The sequence below is a fragment of the Schistocerca nitens genome, chromosome 1, assembly GCF_023898315.1.
Source record: "Schistocerca nitens isolate TAMUIC-IGC-003100 chromosome 1, iqSchNite1.1, whole genome shotgun sequence".
Classification (NCBI taxonomy): Eukaryota; Metazoa; Arthropoda; class Insecta; order Orthoptera; family Acrididae; genus Schistocerca; species Schistocerca nitens.
Window position 1 is genome coordinate 704858161 of NC_064614.1, and position 20170 is coordinate 704878330.

The following is a 20170-nucleotide window of genomic DNA, read 5'->3' on the forward strand; positions in this document are numbered from 1 at the left end:
TTATGCTCGAGGCCACCTGCTATGTCACAGTGTTTGCACTATAGCGAACATACTGTGATTCTTTCTGTAAAGTGCAAATAGTAATTTTTGATTCTACACTTACATCGTCGGTTCAATCACTAGTTGAGAGCTTAAATAGAGCAAAAAAGAAAGGAAGAGGAGGAGCAAGAAGAAGAAGTTTGGTTTTCGTGCCGGTCTTTGTACTGAACAGGCAATATTCTCTTTCAGCAACCAAGTTTTGGAAGCCATTAACAAAAAAATGTCTCCAGTGGGTATTTTTTGTGATCTTACGAAAGCCTTTGACTGTGTAAACCACCAAATTCTTTGGAAAAAGGCAGAATACTATGGTTTAGGTGGTACTGTTGGCTTGTGGCTACAATCATATCTACAGGATCGGAAGCAGACTGTAATGCTAAATGGCTCTTCTGGAGAACCTGCCTCGTCTGAATGGGGCACGATAACGTGTGGTGTTCCTCAAGGCTCCGTTTTGGGCCCACTGCTTTTCCTCATCTTTATTAATGATCTTCCTCTTTGTTCTGAGACAAACAGCAAATTTACCCTGTTTGCCGATGATACCACAATTCTAATTGACGATTTGATTGATCATGATCTTGAAAAAACTACAAATACTGTTTTTAATGACATCTTAAATTGGTTCTCCTCAAATGGTCTCTCACTCAATGCAGATAAAACTCATTATATGAGGTTCCATACATCACAAAGTAATCCCAATGAAATTGACATAAAATGTAGAGATCAACCAATACAGAAAGTTGAAGACACAAAATTCCTGGGTGCTTACATAGACAGTAAATGTAATTGGTCAGTTCACATTCTTCATCTATGTAAAAAACTTAGCTCGGCAACATTTGCATTACGGGTAATTTCTTCAGTGGCTGAAGTTGACACTATTAAGGTTGCCTACTTTGGCTACTTCCACTCATTGATGTCATATGCTATCATATTCTGGGGGAACCAACCACTTGCAAAAAAAGTTTTCACCATCCAAAAAAAAGCAATCAGAATAATGTGTGGGGTCCATCAAAGACACTCTTGCAGGCACTTGTTTCGGAAGATAGGTATCCTAACAACTGCCTCACAGTATATTTTTTCCTTGCTGACTTTTCTGTGCAAAAATTATTCCATATACCAAGACAACAGTAAATTCCATGGTTATAACACCAGAAACAAAAACAATCTACATTTAGAAATGAAACGTCTCACTCTGGTACAAAAAGGAGTTTACTACTCCAGCATTAAGCTGTTCAATGCTCTACCACTACATATCAAATGTGTTCATACAGAACTGCCAAAATTTAAACAAGTTCTCAAAGATTACCTGACAGAGAAATCTTATTATACTGTGGATGAATACCTGAAAGAAAATGTATACCATCACTAAACTTATTGTGTCTAGAAGTAGTTCATTTGATTTTATTGTGCATTTGGGCATTAGCACACTTTTTGTAATAACAGATTGGCTGTACATGTATTTACTCTTGTAGGCCTAATATCTGATTTAACTTTGTGCTCTTATCTTTAACCTTTATTTGAAACTTCTTTTTCTGTCAAATGGTTGTTATGTTATCTAGCTGACATTGTATCTGTTACTGTATTTATAGTATGTCTTACTTAAACTATGTACAATTTGCCATTGAATTGCCCTTGTATTTATTGTAAGTTTAAATTGAAACATGTACAATTTGACACGTTCCATATCCTTGTGATTGACTCACTAACTGGATCTACGGAACAAGAAATAAATAAATAAATAAATAAATAAAAGAAGAAGAAGAAGAAGAAGAAGAAGAAGAAGAAGGAGGAGAAGGAGGAGGAGGCTATTTTGGAAAAAAAACTATGAAGTTTTTGCAAAAGCAAATCTAAATACTATTTAAAAAATGGAAACTCCAGGTTGGAATATCAATAAAGTAAGGATAATTCCACCTGCACAGTTCATAAAAGCTGGTGAAGGGAGGATCCAGATGTTAGGGTAGTGAAGCAGTCACTGAAATCAAGCATGTTATGTTCAGCTCCAGGTTGTGCCACTGGGTGATCTAATTTACTGTAGATCACAGTTTGGCAATGGCCATTCATCCTGGTGGACATCTGGTTCATAGTTATACCAATATAAAAAACTGCACAATGATTGCAACAGAGATTGTATATCACATGGCTGCTTTCACAGGTGGCCCGGCCTCTGACAACACAGGAGAAGCCTAAGACCTGACTGGAATAGGATAGGAAGCACTAGTGGGAGGATTGAGTAGGTCTGTGGACAGGCGTTGAGATTGGGAGTGGCATAGGGATGGGCTAGGATGCTGTGGAAATTGGGTGAGTGCTGGAACACCACTTCAAGAGCTGTGGGAAGGATCTTGGGTAAGATGTCCCTCATTTCAAGACAAGATGATAGGTAATCAAAGCCCTGATGAAGGACGTGGTTCAGTTGTTCCAGTCACGGGTGGTATTGGATGAAGAAAGGGGTGTTCCTCTGTAGTTGGTTCTTAGAGATGTTGGAAGATTGGGTGTGATTGGTGGTAAAACATGGGGCATCTCTTTGCAGACTTTTTTATATTGGTATGATTACCAATCAGCTGTCTCCTACAACAATCTGACACCTCACTCCTCTCTTTTTTCATTCCCTCCTGCCACACAGTCTCCCAACACTGCGCCTGTTGGCAGTCTAGCCCTACATGCTTCGACAGATAGCGCTCTTCCCTCCCTCCACCCATACAGTGTTATCCATTCCCTTTCCCTGTCCTCTGCAGATTCTTGCCCCCATTCTACATGATAGCTGAATTCTGGTTAGAGCTGCTGGAGATGGCAGTCAAGTGTGCGTGAGGTACGCATGCTTATGTGAATGATATTGTGTGTGTGTGTGTGTGTTTCCCTTTCTGAAGAAGGTTTTGTCAAAAGCTAAAGTGTAAGTGTCTTTCCAATGTACCTGTCTGTAACTCGTCCTGTCATCTTTACAGTAAGTAGCACTCTATCTTTTCCTTACACTGCTAAATATTATTTACTCACCTTTTTTATTATTTTATTTCCATCCACTTATTTTTGCAAGTAATTTAGTCTTCAAGACTGTAGTGTGGCAAACTTCTAAATCATAAAAACTCCTGATTGTAAAAACAGGCTTATTTTACCAAACATAGGTGCTACGCTTTCAGGTAATATTATAGCCATGTTCTGGGCTCTGATACAGATAAAATCATTGGCATAAGGGGCATGGGAATATCATACCAACAGATATCATACTGAAGATAAGATGAACTCCAGACAACAGTGTGAGGAACTAAATCTTAAAAAGACTGCAGGGTTGTTCACAATCGGCCCTGACAAAAATATGGATTGCAACAGCTGAAGTTATGGGCTAGGAAAAAGATTACTGGCAGACCAGTCTGAGATCTCAAGCTGCCACACGTTGTTTAGTGCTAACACCATGCTGCACACAACAGAGGCTTGTACAGTGTAGAACCAGAGCAACTGAGACACTGACTGGCACACTGTAGCATTCAGCAATGAGTCTTGCTCTTGTTTATGGTGATCAGGTTAATAGCAACATATACATAGATGACCTAGTGAAAGATCACAGAAAGCAGTGGTTCTAGAGGCCCATACCTCTCCGACTCCATGAAGCAAGGTGCGGGACCTACTGGATATGACACCAAGAATGATTGGTAATTTATGGAGGAGAACTGAATGTTCATGAATAATAAACCCAGACTTTGTAACCTTCATGACTAGCGTACTGAATGAAATATTCCAGCATAACCCTGCACAGCGGTTCACAACACAAATGTCCTGAGGAATGTAAGGATCCTTGACTGACATGCCAGATCCTCTAATTTTACATCCAAAGGTGATCGCTGGAACAGAACGGAAAGACATATACTTTCATAGCCACCAAACGATGACAACTGACACAGCACGTGATTTGAGCACAACGATAAACTTCTCAAGATACTTTCAGATACAGTTTGCTTCCATACCACAACACAAAAATATATTCCTGCCTGTGGTATCACATCTCATACTAATGTTGGAGGTAAACATCACTTCTGAATGAAATGAGAGTTTAATCATCCCATACCTGTTATGTGATGAATACCTGCACAAAGTTTGATAAATAAATATCGGTTTTGAGCTTCATGGTCTAACACTTTGCATTTCCATCAAATTATTATGGAAGTATTAAAATACGAATATTGCAAAATAGTTACCTCTGAGTCTGAAAATTTAGCAGAAGTTGCCATCTTTGAGATTTAAAGTTTTTTATATTTTGAGCTTCATCCAATATAAGATATTTCCACTTCTTCCTTCTAAAGCTCTGGTGGTCCTGAATTACCAGTTTATAGGAGGTTATACACACATGAAATGCATTGGGTTTTGTCCATCCTGAAAATTCAAATGAAAATTTTAAATATGACCAAAATACATGATCTGTAACAAAAGGTAACTTCTGTAAAATATTATATTCTCACAGCAATAACTAATTCTCAAGAACCAGTAGGCTTTTACAGTTAATTATTCAAAATCTGATTTTACTACATCATCTTCTGTAATACAAAACACTTAGTGTTATTCTTTTGTAGGTCACTTAAAAAGCATCAGGGTATATAGTTTTCACAGCCACTTTCAATGAGACATGAGTTGGACTGAGAGGAATGCTCAAATACGGAGGGGTAGAAGAAAATGTAGACACTCTTTGATCGTTCATATTTCTGGAATAAAATGACATATAATTGCAATTTTTTGTGGTAGCATAGTCCATCATTTTCTCAACAGATTTTGTTGCATGTTTTCCAGCAGATAACAGCGTAGCGAAGAATGAAATAAGACTGTCATTTGAACAATGCAAGGCTGTGCCGAGGTGTACTGGAAGTACGAAAACACGATGTAGCTTCAACGGCAATGGAGAAATGTGTTTGACTCAGCCACCAACATGTACAACGATTTATTGTACTTGCGATAAATTTGAAACTGATGGTACTGTTAAGGAAGTGCATAAGGAAAGGCCTGGCCAACCAAAAACATCAACATGTCCACTTTCCAGTGCTGCTATGTCGCTACATTTTACTAGGTCACTTCAAAAATCTGTGAAGCAGGGTGCATTTGAAAATGGTGTGTATGCCAATGGAGTGTGCGATGAATTCTAAAGGCTGCATATGAAAATCTACCTGGACAATGGATAGGTAGAAAAAAAAACCTATGGGGAACCTTGAAAAATGAAGTTCATGAACAGAAGCAAGCTACACTCGACGAGCTACGAGGAATCATCAAGGGGTACTGTGCAGTTATTACACCAGCAACATTGACAGATGTAGTTCGGTCAACAGTTCAGCGGCATTGACATTGTTTGGCTGCTAATGTGGGTCACTATGAACAAATAAAATAACCTTACCCCTAGAATCATGAAAGGAGGCTGTATACATGGAAGAAGCCTGGAGATACTGACAGGTTTCAGATAGATTATATAATGGTAAGACAGAGATTTAGGAACCAGGTTTTAAATTGTAAGACATTTCCTGGGGCAGATGTGGATTCTGAGCACAATCTATTGGTTATGAACTGCAGATTGAAACTGAAGAAACTGCAAAAAGGTGGGAATTTAAGGAGATGGGACCTGGATAAACTGAAAGAACCAGAGGTTGTAGAGAGTTTCAGGGAGAGCATAAGGGAACAATTGACAGGAATGGGGGAAAGAAATACAGTAGACGAAGAATGGGTAGCTCTGAGGGATGAAGTGGTGAAGGCAGCAGATGATCAAGTAGGTAAAAAGACGAGGGCTAATAGAAATCCTTGGGTAACAGAAGAAATATTGAATTTAATTGATGAAAGGAGAAAATATAAAAATGCAGTAAATGAAGCAGGCAAAAAGGAATACAAACGTCTCAAAAATGAAATCGACAGGAAGTGCAAAATGGCTAAGCAGGGATGGCTAGAGGACAAATGTAAGGATGTAGAGGCTTGTCTCACTAGGGGTAAGATAGATACTGCCTACAGGAAAATTAAAGAGACCTTTGGAGAGAAGAGAACCACTTGTATGAATATCAAGAGCTCAGATGGCAACCCAGTTCTAAGCAAAGAAGGGAAGGCAGAAAGGTGGAAGAAGTATATAGAGGGTTTATACAAGGGCGATGTACTTGAGGACAATATTATGGAAATGGAAGAGGATGTAGATGAAGACGAAATGGGAGATAAGATACTGCGTGAAGAGTTTGACAGAGCACTGAAAGACCTGAGTCGAAACAAGGCCCCGGGAGTAGACAACATTCCATTAGAACTACTGATAGCCTCGGGAGAGCCAGTCATGACAAAACTCTACCATCTGGTGAGCACGATGTATGAGACAGGCGAAATACCCTCAGACTTCAAGAAGAATATAATAATTCCAATCCCAAAGAAAGCAGGTGTTGACAGATGTGAAAATTACCGAACTATCAGTTTAATAAGTCACAGCTGCAAAATACTAACGCGAATTCTTTACAGACGAATGGAAAAACTGGTAGAAGCGGACCTCGGGGAAGATCAGTTTGGATTCCGTAGAAATGTTGGAACACGTGAGGCAATACTGACCTTACGACTTATCTTGGAAGAAAGATTAAGAAAAGGCAAACCTACGTTTCTAGCATTTGTAGACTTAGAGAAAGCTTTTGACAATGTTGACTGGAATACTCTCTTTCAAATTCTGAAGGTGGCAGGGCTAAAATACAGGGAGCGAAAGGCTATTTACAATTTGTACAGAAACCAGATGGCAGTTATAAGAGTCGAGGGGCATGAAAGGGAAGCAGTGGTTGGGAAAGGAGTGAGGCAGGGTTGTAGCCTCTCCCCGATGTTATTCAATCTGTATATTGAGCAAGCAGTAAAGGAAACAAAAGAAAAATTCGGAGTAGGTATTAAAATTCATGGAGAAGAAGTAAAAACTTTGAGGTTCGCCGATGACATTGTAATTCTGTCAGAGACAGCAAAGGACTTGGAAGAGCAGTTGAACGGAATGGACAGTGTCTTGAAAGGAGGATATAAGATGAACATCAACAAAAGCAAAACAAGGATAATGGAATGTGGTCGAATTAAGTCGGGTGATGCTGAGGGAATTAGATTAGGAAATGAGACACTTAAAGTAGTAAAGGAGTTTTGCTATTTAGGGAGTAAAATAACCGATGATGGTCGAAGTAGAGAGGATATAAAATGTAGACTGGCAATGGCAAGGAAATCGTTTCTCAAGAAGAGAAATTTGTTAACATCGAGTATAGATTTAGGTGTCAGGAAGTCGTTTCTGAAAGTATTTGTATGGAGTGTAGCCATGTATGGAAGTGAAACATGGACGATAACTAGTTTGGACAAGAAGAGAATAGAAGCTTTCGAAATGTGGTGCTACAGAAGAATGCTGAAGATAAGATGGGTAGATCACGTAACTAATGAGGAGGTATTGAATAGGATTGGGGAGAAGAGAAGTTTGTGGCACAACTTGACTAGAAGAAGGGATCGGTTGGTAGGACATGTTTTGAGGCATCGAGGGATCACAAATTTAGCATTGGAGGGCAGCGTGGAGGGTAAAAATCGTAGAGGGAGACCAAGAGATGAATACACTAAGCAGATTCAGAAGGATGTAGGTTGCAGTAGGTACTGGGAGATGAAGAAGCTTGCACAGGATAGAGTAGCATGGAGAGCTGCATCAAACCAGTCTCAGGACTGAAGACCACAACAACAACAACCCCTATGCAGTAGTAATGGTATGTCGTTTCGTTCCATTAATACATTAATATTGACTATCAAAGAAGTGTACATTTTTCTGGGCCTCTCTGTAGTATAAGTAAGCTGTTACAGATGTAGGTTTGCCCCCCCCCCCCCCCCCCCCCCCCCACGCACGCACAGAGAGAGAGAGGGGGGGGAGAGGGGGAGGGAGGGGGGGAGAGAGAGAGAGAGAGAGAGAGAGAGAGAGAGAGAGAGAGAGAGAGACTATTAATCTGTTTGCAACTTCTTTACATAAAAAGAACATATTTATGAATTTTTAAATGATTTTTTCAAACAACTTAGTTATTTTAACTTCTTAAGATGATTTGATCGGTTGCACATCTTTCTTAATGAGACAGTCACTCAGAGAGATAGTGTAAGATGGAAATTGTAAATTCATGAAATATAAGAAATTTCCATACTTGCAAGAACAAGTATTTGAGAACTAAGTAATGTCACTGTTAAAATGCAGACCTCAATTCTTTACAGTCAAGACAAAATGCACAAGTAATTTTTCTTTTAAAGAATCTCATGAAGCACTTCATTCAGGCTACCTCAAAAATAAATCTTACACTTTTACCTGTACGCTTCTGTTTCCTTTCCTTCTGAGATCCATAATACGTGAGTATTTTGAAAGCTGGGCACCATTTCTTGAATTCCATTTCCCAATTTAACATCACAGATGTAGGAACTATAATGAGATGTGGACCCCAATTACCTGGAAAGTTAAATGAAATCTTGTTAATTTTTTAATACAATATATTTCACACACTGCCATAATGGTGTAGTTACATTAAGCTACCTACCCTCATAAATGATATACAACATATTACCAAAAATTTAATATTCTTTAAGAACTGCTGTGCTACATGAAAATACTGAAGACCGCATAAGTATATCAGGTAACTAATGAGAAGTTAATGAATGGTATTTAAGAACATGAAATTTATAGAAAACCTTGACTAAATGAAGAAACTGACTGATAGGTATTGACAGTGACATTAGACCGTTTGCTGAGGATGCTGCAGTATCACACGAAAGTTGTGAACAAATCAATGAGGATTTGCAGAAAATAAATGCGTGGTGTCATGACTGGCAGTTATCTTTCAATATTAGTAAGTGTCACGTACTGCATATAACAACATCCCCATTAATGTGCGAGTACAAAATAAATGCCCAGTCTCTGGAAACGATAACATCTGTCAAGTATCTGGGTGCGACTATTCGAAATGATCTCATATGGAATCATCAGACTGTACAAGTAACGGGCAAGTCATCACAAGAGCGTTACAAATCTCACAGAAAGTTTGAAGTGGTATACACTTACAGACAGACGACCCGTTAAATGGAAGGGGCCGCTCGCTGAATTCCGAAATCTGATCTTCGCCAAGGATGTAGAGCATATATTATTACAACCAACTTTCAAATCACGCAATGATCATCATGCAAAGATAAGGGAAATTAGAGCTTATACTGAAGCATTCAGACAGTCGTTTTTCCCTCGTGGGATCCGCGAGTGGAACAGAGAGGGGAGGGGGGTGGGGGGGGGGAATACGACTTTGGCACGAATTGTGCCCTCCGCTACACACTGCTTGGTAGCTAGTGGAGTATATATGTAGATGTAGATAGGTCATATTCTAAATATTTTAATGAAATGTCAATTTGATAATGGAGGGGCATCTGAAGGATAGGGTGGTGGGGGAAGCAGGCGGGGGGGGGGGGGGGGTGTGTATTTGTAGAGGGAGACCAAGGCTAGACTGCGCGAGAACGTTCAGATGGATGAAGATTACCAAAGTTAATACTTTCAAATTATTGATAACTTAACAATTTAAAATCTATAATTTGCTTACTGCAAAATAAAAAAAAAGGCCAACATATACCTGTTTCTTACAAATATGTGCTATGTCTGCTTCCATGAATATGAGAGGTAAAGGATCTACGTATACATCTGGATACTAGTCATTGTTGAAATGTCCTTGTAAGGAGTCCAGAGACAAGTTAATCTTAGAGAAAACTTTCTGGGTTGCAAATATATAGTAACTTGTTAAAACTGGCCACTGAAATATGGCTCTATTATTTATTTAGAGGACCAGTAAGGTTTAATATTTACTACAAAGTTACTTCACAAGATATTATTGAAATAAGTTTGGGAGGGAGAATATTAATATTAGTAGAGAGAGAGGGGGGGGGGGGAGGGAGAGGGAGAGGGAGAGGGAGAGAGACTACTGTAACATTTGATCTCTGGTAAATTCACTTTGGAAAAAATTGGTTTCAGTAGCAGAACTAGGACATGGATCCTCTACAAACTGAACCTTGAATTTTCGACTTATTAACAGAATGTCGATCTACTAATCACACTACCACATTAAGTTTTTTGTATTATACTAACTCGTAAACTGTCTGCAATTTTGTCATTCCATTTTCAAGGCTCTTCCTCGTCTGCTTCACAAAATGTGATACCACTTGGTGTTCTACTATTGCCATTTCATGTTATCACTCTTACATGAGCAGCTGCTTTCGATTCTGACACAGTGAGTCTTACTGACAAACTGCAATTTTATGTGCTGAAATGAATCAGTACACAGTCAACTAATTGGCTACTGTCCATCCAAACTATGACATCACTAATTCTAATGGATTTACAGCAGGCTATCTTAATGCAGACATTAGGGATCCATATTTTGTTTTATACTGGCAACTGATGAATTTATGTGACTGGCTAAGACTGTGGTAGTCACTACTACTACTACTACTACTACTACTACTACTAATAATAATAATAATAATAATAATAATGTTACACACTTCTTCTAAATCCATAAAAAGCCTGGTTAACATTAAAAATATTTTATCCTTTAAGTTTTGTTTAACAACTAAGTGTAGTAGGTAAAATAACTCAACAATGAGTGTATGACACAACTAAAGCCAATTTTAAGAGGCCTCCGGACATATAACTTTGAAATTATAACAAATTTCATGTCTCAGTATCCTCTACAACCCTATGGAGAGCTTCACTGTTAATTTGTAACACACTGTGTGTGTGTCATCAGTTATGTAAGACAAATCAGATTCTCTCTCTCTATCTCTCTCTCTCTCTCTCTCTCTCTCTCTCTCTCTCTCACACACACACACACACACACACACACACTGTGAAATAGTTTGCTTACCTTTCTCACATGCTAAATGAGCGAGCAAAGAAATTGTTTGGATTGTTTTGCCCAAACCCATTTCATCAGCCAGAATGCCATTCAGTTTACGATCAAACATTGTAACAAGCCAATCCAATCCGATATGCTGATACTCTCTTAAGGAATGCTTCAGGAGGAATGGTATGGGTGTCACAACCTAGAAAAAATCGTTACACATTAGCATAATGTGTGTATATTTGCCTACATATCCCCCATAAATTTTATATAAAAGCCCGTAACCCCAATTTAAGTCAGTGAAAACCACTTCAACAATAACCCACATACAACAATCAGGTTTTTCATCAAAGAAAACACACAAATAAAGATACTTATAAAATTAATTAAGATACTTTTTACAATCCAAATGGGCCCCACATTGTAAAAGTTATCTCTCAACGTTATCTCTCAGAGACATTAAGTGGTAAAATTCAGATTGCTACTATAGTAGTTTAATGATGTATTTATTGTGATGGGCCCATTTTAGCTAGAGCGCTATCTTTGTACCTTCTGCCAAAGTTACAAAACATTTATATTTTATTATAGTGTTGGTTAATCATATTTTCGGATGCACAAATTTGTCGTTTACATCCATACATCATCAGTATTATATTACAAAGTGATGCTGTATGGTTACAGCTGCTATGGTGTGTTGATGTTATCATTTTGGGCAGTGTGTATGGTTTTTGTAATCAGTCTGTCCTATCCATTACCTTTGTTTAGGAATTCAATAAAATTTTGTATGAAATGTTTATGTTTTAAATCCATTTATTTACATTTCCATCTCTTCAACTACATTCATTATTACAGCTTTAGGTAGTATGTGCTAAAGTTTCATTACTAACTCCATACCGTTGTAGTAGTTGTTCTTAAGTGGTTGAAGAACGTAGATGGATTATTTTAACTAAATCTCACTTGCTCTCAATATCTTACACTGAAGCTGTGGCCTGTCCACCCTATGTAAAATTTATTGCAATCCTGACATTCAGTTTTGTAATTTTGCTTTTACAGAGCAAAGTCTACACCAGATATTGTTGTTGGTTCTATAGGCAAACTGGATAGTTGTGTTCCTGATTAGTGTGCTAATTTTTTAAATACTGTACATAAATATGTTACAGATGTGTATGTTTGTTTAGTCTTTTTTGCATTCTTTTGACAATTTTATGTCCATGTGAATTTTTGTTTTTGTAGGTGTAGCTTTTCTTTCATGTATCTGCACTACTATGTCTGAGTTGAAATAATTTTGTTGTGCTATATATTGTAATGTATCCACTCTTTTTGTATGGTAATAGATCCTGTATTCTGATTTTCCATGAATTTTGAAAATGTGCGAATTTTTATTGTTAGTGACTGTGAATTCCTAGAAATTAATCGATTTGTTCATTTCTTTTCCCACAGTGAAGTGTATTTTATGATGTAGTTTATTTAGTGCTTGATGTACATGTTGGATGTCAAGTTCATTTCCATTTATAAGGGCAAGCATGTCATCCACATATCTAAAATTATAGATAATTTTCGTGGTTGGGGAATTTATGGGTGCAAAAGAATTCTCCTGCTAATGCATTCAAGAAGATATCTGGTAATGTGCTGGCAACACTGCAAGCTACTGCTGCTCCATCTAATTGGGAGTATGTATTATTATTGAATTCAAAATACTTTTGTGTTGTACTTAAAATGAGTAGGTCTGTTATTTCTTGTATTCTCAATCACAGTTTTTATATACCGTGAGAGATTTTTCTGTATGATTGTAATTGCCTTCTGGAACAATTCAATTGATTTCCTGGATTTCACTGTCAATAACAACAAAAATTCATACATGTTTAAAATTTATAGAAAGCATGCAGCAACTGACATCATAATACATACTAATTCAGGTCGCCCACAGGCACACAAGCACACATACTTCCAAGCCATGATCAACAGAGTACAAAATCTACTACTAACCAAACTGCCATACACAAAGAACTTGATACATAGCACAATGAATGGTTTGAACCCCGACAAAGCAATGCAACCAAAAATTCACAAGGACATAAAATAACCCAACATACATACCTACAACATCAAACAAATTAAACACACTAGTGAAGAATGCAAGTATCCAATTCATGTATAGAATCAGCAACAATACCCAGCCTAGAGTTCACTCAGGAGAAACATGGTAACCAAGATATACAAACACACGCATAAGCAAAATCTAATGCCAGGATTGCAATAAATTTTACCCAGGATGGACAGGGTGCATCTTTAGCATAAGATATTGAAAGTACACAAAAATTGGTGAAAATAATTCTACCGTCTTCATCCACTTAAAGAAGATAATCACCATGCAGCAATAAAAATTTTACACACATTATCTAAAGGTTTAGCAACGAACATACTTGAAGAGAGGAAAATCTAGATACACACAATATAACACTCTGATGACATTTTGAATGAACAAATGGATTTAAAACATAAATACTTTGTATAAAATTCTGACTGACTCCCTAACCAAAGGTGATAGACAGACAGACACTGACATCTATCCATAGACACATTGATTGCAAACACCATACATACAGAATGAAATGATAATATCAACACACAGTCATAACTTTAAACATATAGCGTCTTCTGTCACCTGTAAAAACTGTCAAATCTTGCAATAAAATGTCAAATTATAAAAAAATTACAAGAAGGGACCATTAACAACAGGAGCAAACCACAGAACAGCTTACAGCATAAGAGTCCTATACTTACCGCAATAACAATACAGAGTAACAGTGAACATATCTATCAAATTTGTATACCCAAAAATATGTTAACTAACACTATAATAAAATAAAAAATGTTACGTAACTTTTACAGATGGTATGAAGATGTCAATCTAGCTGAAATGGATCCATTACAATAAATACATCTCAAACTACTACAGCAGCAATCTGGATTTTATCACGTAATGAAGACATGTTGCCTATCCTGCTACTAGTGTGTACAAGTATGCCAAGTGTTAATGTCGCATATGTGTACTTAAATCAATCACCAACTGCATTGAAGCATCCAGGTCCGCAAATGTTTGGTTACGGAGTTACGGCTAATAAAAGATTTTGCCTGAAATTTAGCAACTTAGCAATACGAAGTCATCGAAAAACAGTATGAGGTTTAAGTAAAGCACAATTTCCATTTATTTTGTTGTTATTGGTCTGATGAATCTAATAAAACATGTCCCAGATATGTATCTGCAGTAGTTTTCCAGAACATCCAGAGAAGCAAAATTTTTAAGCAAAGAAGTAATTTTTTAAAATTTCTATTTTATTAGCAATTTGGCCTGATCTGTTTTTTAAATTCCAGACAACTGTGCAAAGGTTTTCAACAGAAGTCATAAAGAACTTAATATTGGAAAAATGACGGTAATAACGTTAACTGAAACTGTATGAATGTGTCAGATAATCTGCTTTTATTAATACCATAGCGCACGTGAATTTATGTTAAACAAGAAAAAAACAATACAGAAAACTTACTCATTTCAAGATTAGAAAACGACTAAAACAACTCACTAAAGGCTGCCAACAACGACATAAACCTTTCTACATTCTTAATGGAAAGTAAACAAATTTACTTGTATAATAATGTTCGCTTCTCTGGATGTTCTGCAAAATTACTGCAGATACGTGTCTGGGACATGTTTTATTAGATTCACTGGACCAATAAAAACAAAATAAATGGAAATCGTGCTTTACTTTAACCTCGTACAGTTTTGCAATGGCTTCATATTACTAAGTTGCTAAATTTCAGGCAGAACTTTTATTAGCCGTAGCTCCATAACTAAACATTTGTGGACCTATATCGGTATGAACTTTTTTTGTTTTAGTAACTCAAATATGGTTTTATTTGTTAACCTCTGAACAATAACAGAAATAAGCCTCTCATGATTCCACAAATAACAAGGCAAAAGAATCGCACAGAAGGTGCAACATAAGTGATACACAGAACAACCCCTGTGCCTACACAAAATCCTAACATAACAACATTAGTGGTACAAATCTAACAAGAACCTTTTTAATAGTAATTGTCCTCATACCAACACTAGTTACATAAACAAAAAATTCTCCGGCAAACACCCATGTCACAATCATCAAGTACACAAGTTCACTATTATGACAACAGACCAAGTTATTCCAATACAAAATGATGGACTAACGATGACAATTACAGCTACTGTTGTAATATTGTACACATATGGCTGCCTGAGAAAACATGATATCATGTACACTGGGTGGAAATGAAAAATCAATTTATTTTCTACAAGTAATTATAAAATAAAAAATTGAGAAATTTTTTTGTGAATGATGACCTCCAAAATAAAACTATGAGGAGGAAAGATAGTGTGAACTTCACTTAACTGCAAAAGTAGGCCGACTAGCCCTAAATCATGAATTTAGTGTACCTTCTGTCACACAATATTAAATTCTTTGAACATCTTCTGAAACCAGGCCTTGAAATGCTGTTCACGCTAAACATTATACCCCCCAAGCCACCCACTGTATCTTTAGGTTTTTGCACATCAGCCTGCCCACCAAGCCACCCACTATAGCTTATGGTTTTCACACATCAGCTTTGTCAAAACACAAAGTTCTCCAAAATCTGTATTCTTGCCATATCATTCATATCCTTGTAAATTCCTCCCACTATATAATTTTGTGAAGGCATCCCAACATCAGTACACAGTACTTACTATAACAATACATCTGGTGCCACCTACTTCCATCAAACCCACAGACACCTGTGAGACAAACCATAATATATACCAATATTATGGAAAGAATAGGCTGTTACTCACCATATGGTGGAGTTACCGAGTTGTAGGTAGGAACAACAAAACGAGTGCTAAACAAATGATGTTTTGACCAAAAGGCCTTCTTAAGCAGAGAAAAAAAACCACACACACACACACACACACACACACACACACACACACACACACACACGCGCGCATGCACAATGACCACTGTCTTTCGTCACAGAGGCTAAAATCCAGCTTTGGTGGCCAGAGACAGCAGGTGCGCGCGGGTGTGTGTGTGTGTGTGTGTGTGTGTGTGTGTGTGTGTGTGTGTGTTGTACTTACATGAATGTCTGTGTTTTGTCTACTTTAGAAGAAGAACTGTTGGCTGAAAGTTCACTTGTTTAGCAGTCTTTTTACCAATCTTTTTGTTGTGCCAGTCTATGACTCAACATCTCCACTACATGGTGAGTAGCAATTGATCCTTTTCATAATACTACCTTTATTCCATCCTGGATTTTCCATAATATATACCAGATACATGAACTGAACAATAGAAAGTTCAGATCAGAATATTAACATTATTATGAAAAGGACAGTGCTACTAACTGTAAAGATGGCGTGTTCAGTTACAGACAGGCACAATGAAAATAAAATTATATACAACTCTCAACCAAAGCCTTTTTCAGAAAAGAAAAATGCAGATATAGTCTCAGAAGCAAACACATCTCCACACACACATGACTGTTACTTCCGGCCACTCGGGCAAGACCAACAGAAATGCATCAAAAGGGAGCAACAACTTGGAGTGGGTGGGATGGGGAAGGATAGCAGGGTAAGAGTGGTGGAAGAGAAATTGGCTCTGCCTGGCAGAACATGCAGGGACTTGAGGTGGCAGGACAGGGTTGTCAGGTGCCACATCAGGAAGCTGTGGGGGAAGGGAGGGGGTGAGGGTTGGGGGAGCAGAAAGGAGAAGAGCAGAGAAGGGGAAAATACTGATGGGTGCACTGGCAAAGAGCAGCACACTGCGAGACTGAGGGGAAGGCGAATTGTAACGAGGTGACAGGACAAAGGGGTGGGTAAAAGTTGGGCAGAGGATGTGGAGGACAACAGGTTACTGTAGGTTGAGACTGGGGTGATTTCAGGTGTGGTGAATGTCTTGTACAGATAACTCCCGTCTGTTCAGTTCTGGAAAGATGGTGCTGGAGGGGAGGGTCGAGATGGCCCTGGTGGTAAAGCACTGTACAGCAGCCCTTGAAACCTAGCAACATTATGTACAGCTGCAAATTGTGCCACAGGGTGGACCACTTTCCTTTTATTGACAGTCTGGCAGTGGCCATTCATCCTTGTGGAAAGCTGTTTGGTTGTCATAGTAATATGAAAAGCTGAGCAATGATTCTGGCAGAGTTGGTACACAACATGTGTGCTCTCACAGGTGGCCTGGCCTTGGTAGGCCTGCGACAGGACTGGAATTGGATGTGATGTGTCGGTCTTCCACACGGGCTCCTAGTCCAGCATGCTGAATGTCACACAGATAGACACTATCCCTCAGACCCAGTCCACAAACATATGTTCCTTGCCACATCCCCACAGACCCCCATCCTCCCACTACCCCCAAGAAACACTGACCGCCTTCATCACACAATACCACCCTACAATGGAACAACTGAACCACATGCCTTCCTCTGAGCTTTGATTATGTTATCATCATGCCCTGAAACTAAGGACATCCTACCCAAAATCCTTCCTACAACCTCCACAATATTCTAGTCCATTCACATGACACTCCCAATTACAATCCCTTGCCACAGAGATCGTATCCCTGTGGAAGACATGGGAGCAAGACCTGCCCAATCCACCACTTCCTATTCCAGTCCTGTCGTGGGCTTATCCTACCCCATCGAAGGCTGGGGCACCTGTGAGAGCAACTATGTTATATACCAGCTCTGGAGCAATCATAACTCAGCTTTTTATATTGGTGTGATAACCAACAAGATGTCCACAAGGATAATGGCCACTGATAAATTGTGACCAAAAGCAAAGTGGACTATTTTGTGGCATGACATGCACCTGTATATAACATGCTTGACTTCAATGGCTTGTTTCACAACCCAGGCCATCTGCATCCTCCCCACTTCCATCAACAGTTTTCTGATCTGTGCAGGTGGGAGTTTCTTAAACCACATTCACCCTTCCCGATATCATGCCAGCCTCATCCTCCAGCCACCTGTTCCACCACCTCTGTCCTCTCACTTCATTATAATTCACCTCCACTCACTCTCATTGTGTGCTGCTCTCTGCTGGTGGCCCCATCACTCTTTTCCCTTCTCTGCTCTTCTCTTTTCCACTCCCTGTTTCCCCTCTCCCTTTCTTTTCCCCACAGCCTCCCGACACATTGCATTTAAGTCAGTATTACAACCACAATACCGTCAGTGAGGGTTGTCTGTACTACCAAAACAAAATACCCTGTAACAGAGCTTGAGATATTTTGGTTCACTAACATAGACAATCTTATTGTCTATACTGACAAAACAACATATCCTGTAACAGAACACGAAGTATTTTGTTTCACTAATACAGACAACCTTCACTACAACAAAGTAAATATGACCTTATTTTGTACTTCAACACTTCGGTTCTTTCTCCAAACATCAGTGCAAGAAGAGTTCCATGGATGGGCACCTCCTCTACAGCGTGTGGTAGGTATCAGCCACTTATCCTCATTTTACGCTGCTACCATCATTTCACACACCCATCCTATTCCCTCCCCAATCCCATTTATAGTTCTGAAACTAACACTTTTTATATTTATTTTCATTTATTTATTTCTGCTGTCACCCAGTAAATGAATAAGTTGTGTGTTTGTTTCATTGTTGAAGGTTCATTATGGAACATTCAAATACTACCTCTCTTATATACCTGCATAAGGGATAATTCAAGCATAAACAGAACAAACTTGAAGTGGTATGATCCTAGATGTCAGTTTCTAGAACACTTAATCTGTATGATATCTATCTCTCTATAAATTTTGAACAGATGAAGTAAAGGCTGATAGCAAACCTTGCAAAAATTATATGCAAAGCTTCACAATACAAGACAGACATTTACTTATGCCAGTAACAAGGTTGAATTTTTGTGAACATTTTCAGGTATAAGGGGCAATCTACCATCAAACATATCTGTTGTCATACCCATAAACATGAAACAGTTAAGGCCTCACCACAAATTACAGCTTTTTTTACACAGAAATAAATGATGCTAAATAATGGTGTAAAATATGGAACCATCTTAAGTGTAAAATTTACATTTCACTTTAAAAATTGCCACATTTTTAAATATATTTTTACATACACTTGTAGATGACAATGTGTTTCCTTTGGGCTGAATACTCTCTGCTAGAGCTGCAACATCGTTGATTTCTTTACCCGCAGTCTCGTTATCTACAATCTGTACAATAAATAATTAAATAAATAAATAAAACAAAAAATTTCTACTGCTAAAGCAATTCTAAGATCATACTTGTAGTAAAACATGTTTAATTAACTCTTACACTACAATGACTTTTCTCTAGCATTAAAAAATTACAATAAACATGTTTCACAGTCATGTAACAAAGTGAATCAGTTTTATCTCCAATCATACCATAGATCTATACCTCAGTCTGAAAGTGAAAGTCCTGGATGGTCTCATGGAAACTAATTAAAATGAGGAAACTAATCACATTTCTGAAATCAGTTAAATGTTATAACAAACCACCAGTCATTGACAGTTCACTCAATGGTAACACTGCAATTGTACAGGTTCTACTAAAAAGTTAATTACTAGGCACAGGAAAATCTCTCATGCATTCCTGTGTGTTTCTAAAGTGTACTGTAATGTAACAGGAGAATTGGTTATAAGTTAGCAGGGTGTTTAATTCATAAATTAGGTATCTACTCAATCACTGACTGGCAAACTCTTAATCAACAGAGACAAATATCAACAGTACAACAACTGAAATTTGTTATGAGAGCCAGCTTTTTTAGAAACTTAAATTATATTGGTAGGTAAATTGTTAGTAACTTATTAGGGTACATCAAGGCTGGTTTTGTTAAAAACATCCTTAACCAGATAGGTAAGTTTACTGAGGTAAACCCCTTGCAGCTCTCCCATCCACACTCGTCTTGTGTACTTGTTTCGTCTATCTTCTATTGTTCATTTGTTCTATTTGTCCAAAGCATCTTAATACTCCTTTCTCAATACTAAACACTACATCTTCTTTCACTCCATGACAATCCCCAAAATTAACTCTATAAATTTTAAGTAAGGTTTCATGTTTTACTTAACACTTAGTGCACCATCCTCATAATATTACGTTGCAGTCAGTGGTGTGAAGAAGGCCGCACCTTTAATATTACATTTGCTGTCCCTTTTTGAAAACTGCCATGCTCATAATATTGCAGCTGACCCTCCTCAATCAAGTCCTAGTTCCTACATGTAATACCACAGGTCC

The 20170-nt window shown here is 38.0% G+C and overlaps 1 protein-coding gene across 3 annotated transcripts in view; it reads right to left on the reverse strand.

Moving 5' to 3' along the window:
* LOC126259706 (helicase domino) overlaps positions 1–20170 on the reverse strand; it is a 444931-nt gene that overhangs the window by 304449 nt on the left and 120312 nt on the right. For all 3 annotated transcript variants that reach the window (XM_049956690.1, XM_049956698.1, XM_049956682.1), the window contains exons 12-15: positions 19030–19125; positions 10899–11076; positions 8312–8449; positions 4218–4392 (exon numbers count right to left, since the gene is read on the reverse strand). In XM_049956690.1, the coding sequence (XP_049812647.1) occupies positions 4218–4392; positions 8312–8449; positions 10899–11076; positions 19030–19125 (587 nt within the window). The remainder of the gene's footprint in view (positions 1–4217; positions 4393–8311; positions 8450–10898; positions 11077–19029; positions 19126–20170) is intronic.